Raw genomic sequence first — 8,315 nt, forward strand, 5'->3', positions numbered from 1 at the left:
AACAGTCCTCGTTTATGTCTGTTGTCATGGTGCACTCATTACCCCCAACAAAATCCAGAGGGGCCAGAAAGGTGATAAAGGCATAGCCAGTTAGTAAGTTAGGCTAAACCCCAGTTCATTTCGGTCTCAGCGCTCCGTCCTCATAGATCTGACTCCCGTAGGTGAAATGGGCTGCTTGTCCTGAGAGGCTTCTCGAAGGTGGGTGGAATGGGGGACTTCAGAGCTCGGGTCCTGTTCACCAGGCTGAAAGCAGGGAATGGTCCTCCGTAAATTCCCCACATAGTCTTCTGGTCACCCCCGCTGAATTACATCCTAGCTCTGTTGTTTGTCTTGTCTCTTAATATAATGTCCAAAAAATGCCCTCTTAACGAAGGAAGATGACTGCAGAGGGGAGGTGGGGGATGGCAGGGGTTGGGATAAGGAAACAAAATGATATCCAAGTTAGAAAAATTAGGCTTCTAAATGGAATTGCCTGGATTGAGGCTGCAGGGGGATGTTTTTGATTTGCTGCTGCTCCTATTGATAAGTTAGAATTCTAGAATCTTCTCTGTGTATCCTGTGTAGCAGTGATGGCATATACCACCTTGGGGAACCATGTGGGACAGGTCTGTTGGGCACAAGTGGTTCATGCATGTTCATCAGCATCTAATTTATTGCCAGGGAAAGGCTTGGATAATGGCTGGAAAACATGCTTCAAGATTCACAGCTAAAGCACCATATAATAGGGTTCACGTTATCAAGACTTCATTTTTGTACTTTATCCTGCATTCGGTTTGTGAGAATGTTGCTTTTAAGTTGTGGGTTTCTAATTATTCCTGCGTGAATGTGTATATGAAAAGCTGAGATGGTTTTTTGTCGTGTTGTAGGTATTACTAAATTAATTGGCAGTTTAATGGGATCTAGAGTTACTTGAATTGTGCTCCTGTGGTGGTTTCCTTTTGTGGCAATTTTTTTTCTAAACTCCTTTTTATTAGTAACATAGTTAATAACTTTATCCATAACATGCCTATTATATACAGGAATGGAATGTTGTCATTTTGTCCTTACTGCTTGGTTTCCTTATGAATACAGAAACAGTAAGAACATGTCCCAGAATTCTAGAGAGGAGTGGGAGTTCACCAACCCCATGACTGTGGTCTGCACATGTCTGTAATGGTCATAGTGTCATCGTGGTGATCGCAGTGGGTTTTCAAAATCAGTTTGAGAGTTCCTCAGCTGTTAGGTTCAGGTTAACAAATAAGTGCTAGCTACTTTAAAAATGAAGATTGTATTATTAGGGGATGAGACAGTCTTTGTGTTTATGGGTATAGTCCAATATGTTTAAAATTGCATCTTCGGAGCAGATTTTACCAAAATTAAACTGAGGCTCTTAAAGGAATATACTCCAGTCAGTAGAGTCGGCTGAGCCTGGGGCTGGGAGCTCAGTGGTTTTCTGGAGAACCTTGTGGCATCAGGTGTTCTTTGAACAGCCATGTGAAAAATATCCTGCCCAGGCCATAAAACTGAGTTGGGCTGTCAGAGCTACAATTTAATATTTTCTTCTTTTGATCTTTTACACTGTATCTTCATTCATAGTGGGTCGTAAACTTCACAGAGTCCTGCCTTTTATATGGCATCCTAAAAGAAGTGCATTTCATAAACTAGAGAACAAGTTCCTTTGAGGTAATCTTCATAACTATAAAAACAAATTTAAATTTATGTTATAAGTGTATTAAGTATGAGGCAAATGGAGTCAGCGTCACCAGTTTGATTGGTTTGATTTGATGGTGGTGTTCATTTGGACATGGTTTCCTGTGTGCACTATTTATACTTTATTAAAATAAAAATGACAACTAAAGTATCATTTCTCTATAGATATGATAACTTCTCATTATATTCAATACTATTTTAATACCCTCCTAAATGTAATTAATAAGTGCCATAAAACACCTTTGCTCTTATAATGAATACTAAGCTTTATTAAAATCAGTGATTCTCAGACTTTTTCTTCTCCTACATCTGACAGAGATGACCTGCTTCTGTTGTCCTTTATCCTGATTGAAAAGTACAGTCAGCCTGTTAGCACCCCTTGTACCAGCTCAACAGGCCTTCCCGGGGCCTCTGTATGCCCCTCTGGGCAGAGACCTTGTCCCTCTACCATCACATGGGGGCACCTTGAGAATACCTGACATCCAGATGGTCCCGGGGAGAGAGCAGGAGCAGCTGAACTCCTTTCAACTTGAAATTGGGTGCTCCTTTAACTCTGCTCTGCTAAGATGACACCGAGACTTGATTGATGGAAAATATCACAAGCTGAATGCCTTATGGCTCCATTGCTTGAAGATGATGAGCTTCACAACTATTTCCTACCAATAATGTTAGCTTAAATGAGCCCAGAGTTTGTGATTTCAGGCAACTGTAAAGAGATAAGTGATCTGTGAAATACCTTTTATGGATAGACTTCCACTAAATTTGAGGATAGCCGCCTACCTACTGGCCTTATGAAACTTACTAAGAAATCAAGTCATATTTAATATTATTTATATTAAAGTAATTTAAAATGTTAAGACTGTTTCAGGTAATTTAAAGTATTAAAAGTGATAAAAGTTCTAAAAGAGCAAAATCTGGGAGACAGTAGCTTTGGCCTGGAGATTAATGACGAAATGTATCCTTTTTCCTTTGTTCAGATGCTTTGACTATAAAACTTTCACTTCCCTGAATTTGAATTTGGGTAACGTGTGTGTGTGTGTGTGTGTGTGTGTGTGTGTGTGTGTGTGGTAGTTTTGTTAAAGTACTTCTAACTTCTGACAAAGCATAGAATGGCCTGCTTTAAAATGTCAGAATACTTAACCTGGGGACAGTAACCTTGAATTGGTGACAAAGACACAGGCGCTGCCAATATCAGTCAGACATTTCATAACATATTACAGTTGTTGGAGAGATCTCAAAATATTCTTTACGCTCATCACTACTTGTATAACCAATTTGTTTTTTTAACATTTGACGTCTATTTCAAAATCATTGGTGGGGGGTGCCTAGCTGGCTCAGTCGGAAGAGCATGGGACTCTTGGTCTTGGGGTAGTGAGTTCGAGCCCCAGGTTGAATGTAGAGCTTACTAAAATAAGCAAATAAACTTGAAAAGGTCATTGGTATCTTTTGTAATTCTGTGTATTTTATGTATACATTTAGAATCATTATTTAGAGGTATCTTATGTTCCTTCCCATACGGGTTCTCTCTTCCTGTAACATGTTTCTTTTTCTCCTTCTGTAGCATCAGCCACTACGTGATTGTCATGTCTATGACCATCGTTCTGGTGTTTCTCAATGGCCTGGCACACCTGCTCACGACAAAGAAACTTGAACTCTGTGGCAAACCCAAAAGCCACCTCATATGATACTACTGTCGCCATCATTCAACATCTGGATCCTGTTTTCACTCGCCTTTTTAGTATATGTGCTGCCGAAGCGAGCACTTCACTCGCCTTTTAATCCAAACTCTTATCAAGGATTCTGTAAGAAAATGGATATTGATGTACGGCATGTTCTGCTCCTACAAAGAAAATGATATGTAGAATTCTGAATCTACAGCTTGTCTGGAATAAAGGAGCTTCCATTTTCTTTAGGTTTTGTACACGTGGAGTAGTGGTCACATCTGTGGCAAAGCATAGTAAGCTTTCTGCATTTACATTTCTTCCTTCGGCTGGCAGCTCTTCCTCTGATGTTTCGGAGCCCCTGTAACAGTCCGGTCACCAACCGTGCAGCTCCCCACCCGTGCGAAGGAGGGTGTGCTCCTGTGGGGACGGTCGCAGTCACATTCAATGACGGCGAAACTTGACGGGAGTCACCAGGTGACACCTGAAATATTTATCAGCGCTGGTTTTGCAAATAGTTCTGTCTACTAAGTGCTAACACTAGAAAGACAATCAGGATCTGTTACTTCCTGAAGCCTCAGTGGAAACAGTGCTGCCAGGTGTTTGTCATTTCCCTTCAGTGAGCACCAGGACTGTCTCTGCACTGTTCCAGGGTGTTCCTCGTGTACCGGCCAGCTGCAGGTTTGACCTTCACTCCTTTTTTTTTTTTTTCCCCATTTCTGGATTCCCATTGGAATTTCAGGAGATGGAAAGGTAGAAAATGCTTGGTACTTGTATCTAGTTCAGGGGAAAAATTTTTAAAGGAAAAATATTTAATTGTAGACTCGGTATCTGTTTCCCCCCCATACCTTTTATCATGTATTGTTTCAACAGAATTCTTGAAGTCAATGGTTAAACTGACAGCATCACAGAAATCATTGTTGATATTGCTTATCTTTCATGTTGTAAGATTCTACCCCAAAGGCCTAGAGTCCTCTCATTTAATTTAAATTTCTGTCTGTAAACCGATTCTAATGGACAAAATATTTTGAGAGTAATTTTTATTTGAATTTTTCATAAAGTGACCTTTATATAGCACTGTAGAATTGGCCTTTTGCCCACGGTGTGCCCGTCAATTTTTGGCTGATGCTAAGCTTTGCTGGTCTGTGTCCCATTTTAAAAAAATAATTGCTTTTGAATTAAATTATAGCATTGCTAACTCACATTAATGATAAAGAAGCCCTCTACAAATTACTAGATTTTTCAAATTGGCAAGTGAGTGAGCAAATATAATTTGGAAGATTCAAAAGTCAGTTTGGCAAAATGTGCTTCCTTAATTTCTGCTTCTGATGAAGTGTGGTTATAATTTGTGTGTGATAGGACTTCATGGTACACCAATGACAGCACCATAGTAAGAAAAGAAAGAGACCGATGTCAGTATAGGACAACATACATCAGTCTGTAATATAAAATTTCTATCAACAACTAAGAAGCTGCTGTTAGCAGGTGATGACATTGGCAGATATAAAACCCATGAACTCTAAAATGTCTCAGAATATTTAATCCGTTTTTAAACAAGTCAGAGAAAACTGACCTTATAAACACTTAGTGCTAAATTTAACTCCTTTTATATCTAGTTTTACCTCCCATCTTTTCCCAGATTTTCACACGGAGGAATTGATGAATATTTTATTATGGCATTGTAAAAGGTGCTCAGTGCTTTACCTTTATTTTGTTCTTCGAAGCACATCTTTTCCTAATATCGTTTGGAGTCAGTTTGCACTTGCAAAGCAGGAATATGTCCTTGTGGCCACAGGCTGGCCTTGCTGCGCTGTTTATTGGGAGCCTCAGACTTGCTTGGGAACAGTTTGCTAGATAGGCCATTTCTGTTGTGCAGCTTGTCAAATACCTTGAAGTGTTTTGAAATGCATATTTTTATATTAATAACAAAAAATAAATATGATTTAAATATATTTCTGTTTAAGGCATTTACTTTTTCATTCTGTTAATACCAGATCTCCAAATCAAAACTTAAGACATTTGCTGGTTCATATTTGCTTAAATTAGGAATTCCTATAATAATTAAAGGGTGTATGTCAGATTGAGAAAATACTGAACAAATAAGCCATGGACCATGAATAAATCTTGGAGCATAGTCTAAGGACTTCAGAAGCTAAGTGCGTCTATCCATAATTAATCAACGTCTTAGTTCTCTGTATTATTATATTTAGGGTGTACTATTTAGAACATAAAAGGCTTTTTTATTTTTTTAGGGAAATGTTATAAATGGTAATATATTTTCATAATAATGCCTGCAAAATGATCTAACAACAATGGAGCTGGACTACAGACCCAGATACCTGTTCATCACTCACCATATTGTTTCTCCTGAAAAACTCATTCCAGGTTTCATCCAACTCACGTATCAGGAGTATATTCGTCCCCCAACCCCACGCACTACTTTTATACACTTGCAGTAGGTTAAGGACTCCTTTGCTCCCCCACCTTTGATACATACCTCTGCCATCAAAAATGTTATTTCTGATGGAGCTGACCAGGGGGAAGGAGGAAGGGTTAAGGTGAAGGGGGCAGACTGTCTCCAGAGGCAGTATCTCTGCAGGGTTCCAGCTCTCCTGGGGAGAACCTGGGGTGCTCCTAGATAAACCCTAGACATCCTAAACATCGTCTGATCCAGGAGGCTGACGGCTGTGAGCTAAATTGACTCAAGTCATTTGGAGGGGATCCCCTTTTGGCAGTTCCGAGAACTCCCTTTAAGAAACCAGAGAGAACTTGGTAATTTCTCACCTTTTCTGAGTCATTCTTTATATATCTACATTTTCTCCGTCTCTTATAAAATGCTTTGAAGTGGGATTGTTGTGGTGTGTGTTTTCAGTACTATGGTAATATCTTGTAGCATTTTTGCATCAAGGGATGTAAAAAAGGGAGATGAGATTTCTGCACTTAATACTCATTCTGTAACAAGAGCATTTGAGAAGTAATGTATCACTAACTAACTTACTAACGCAAACATCACTGTTTTTCAACTCCTCCCCCTCGGAACAGCAGTATTAATTTGGGACACAGCAGTTCTCAAAGTATGTCTCTTAGAACATCGGTTCCTTAGGATTTCCGAGGAATCCTTTCTTTCGATACAAAGAGATGTCATCATAAAAAGGGTTCTCTGATTAAATACAGTTGAGAAGTACTTAGTCAAATGAAGTTAAATAGGTGTATTTATTATAGTACTTAGGGAATTTAACTTGGTCTAAGCATTGTAAAGGGAGAAGAAGAGCAGTATGCCAGCAATTTCCACTTGCTTGGCGGCAGACCCTCCTTCAATTCTCCCTTCCAACTGGTAAGCACGCTTTAGAAATGTCGCCGTATACTTTCACACTTCAAACCTCAGTTTGTCACAGTTTTGGAAAAGGGTGTTCTATGCTTAATTGAATCTGTTTTCCAGAGAAAACCTTAACCTTTAATGTGGGAAAACTTTAAAATTGTACCTACCTTTTTATAAATTATGCCTTCTGACCATGTAATCTCCCATGTGGGACCCTTGTGTACTATGATACAGCATCCAGTTCATCCCCGATCATCAGATAGCCCTGACAGAACTTGGACTAGGTCTTTTTACCTTATATTTTACAGTCTTTACCAGAAAATACACTCACAGCAAATATTGGCTTGTTTTCTTGTGATCTGTCCCTGTAGGAGGTGATAGCTAGTTAAAGTTTTTATGCCTTCCTTGGTTCTTTTGTTTTACTTATTTCTCTCCTGCCCTTCTCTACTCATGTCACTCCTCTCTCTTAGCCATGTTAGAAGCCGGTGTGGATCCACATAATGGATTGTCTTCATGAATAGTTCCCATCAGCTCTTCCGTTCAGTGTAGACAGGGTGAGTGGATGGTGCTCAGCTGGGCCAGTGTCTGCTTGGCGTTCTCTCCTGTGGGGTCACTGAGCCTCCATTGCTAATTGTGTGTGTCTGGCAGGAGCCAAGTGGGGTTTTATGACTCTTCCCTCACCACAGTTGACTAGTTTAGAGGTGTACATCTGACGCAAGCTGGGCCATTCTGAGTTCTTTGCAAGATTCTCAAGCTAGAAAGGAGAGGAACTTACTAAGATTCAAAGTTGAAGAGTTATTGATAGCTAGGTTGGATGGAGATACTCTAGATGCCTCCTGATAGGTAACCTTCCATCACATGCTTACTTATCCAATAAAAAGAGGGATTATTTTTACTATCATTTCTAAGGACACGGTGGATAATGACAAGTCCAAAGCTCACTTAAAATGCTTAGTTTTGTATATTCTTTTTCCTTCTGCTTTCTAAGCTGGAAATCAGTGGGACAGAGTGGTTCAGTGATGTTCTTTGCAGGTCTATTTGGCCCTGCCCTCTGCTGCCCAGCTTCTCTTGGTTCCAGCCATCTTGTAAACCTTCCCATTCATTTCAAAAAAATATTTGTCTGCATTTCTGTTACTTGCAACCAAGAACTTTAATGGCTATGCATGCTTTGAATGTGTTTGTAAATGATCTCTTAATGTTCAGTGCAATTTCTTTTTTTTTTTTAAGATTTTATTTGTTTATTTGTGAGAGAGAGAGTGAGCATGAGCAAGGGGGAGGGGCAAAGGGAGAGGGAGAAGCAGACTCCCTGCTGAGAAAGGCCTTGGGGCTCCATCCCAGGACCCTGAGATCATGACCTGAACCAAAGGCAAAGGCTTAACTGACTGGGCAACCCAGGCGCCCCTGTTTAGCGCAATTTCCAATTATGATTTTTTAAAAATTTGTGATAAAACTTAGAAAGCCCTTACAATGTGCTGGCACGATTTAAATGCTTTACAAATACTAAACTATTTAATCCTTGTAACAACTCTATGAAGTAGATAATATCATACTATTTTATAGATGGGAAAACTGAAACACAGGCTGATTTATCAATAATTTGCCCAAGATCCCACAACTAGTGTGAGAGTGGCTGGCTGGATTGCTTA

The 8,315-nt window shown here is 39.7% G+C and overlaps 1 protein-coding gene across 1 annotated transcript in view; it reads left to right on the plus strand.

Moving 5' to 3' along the window:
* Positions 1–5,295, plus strand: part of PIGN (phosphatidylinositol glycan anchor biosynthesis class N) — a 111,600-nt gene extending 106,305 nt beyond the window's left edge. The window contains exon 31 of the mRNA XM_080821151.1: positions 3,251–5,295. Within this exon, the coding sequence (XP_080677277.1) occupies positions 3,251–3,374 (124 nt within the window). The 3' untranslated portion in view covers positions 3,375–5,295. The remainder of the gene's footprint in view (positions 1–3,250) is intronic.
* The last annotated feature ends 3,020 nt before the right edge of the window (positions 5,296–8,315 follow it).

This window comes from Martes martes (genome assembly GCF_963455335.1).
Source record: "Martes martes genome assembly, chromosome: 13".
Classification (NCBI taxonomy): Eukaryota; Metazoa; Chordata; class Mammalia; order Carnivora; family Mustelidae; genus Martes; species Martes martes.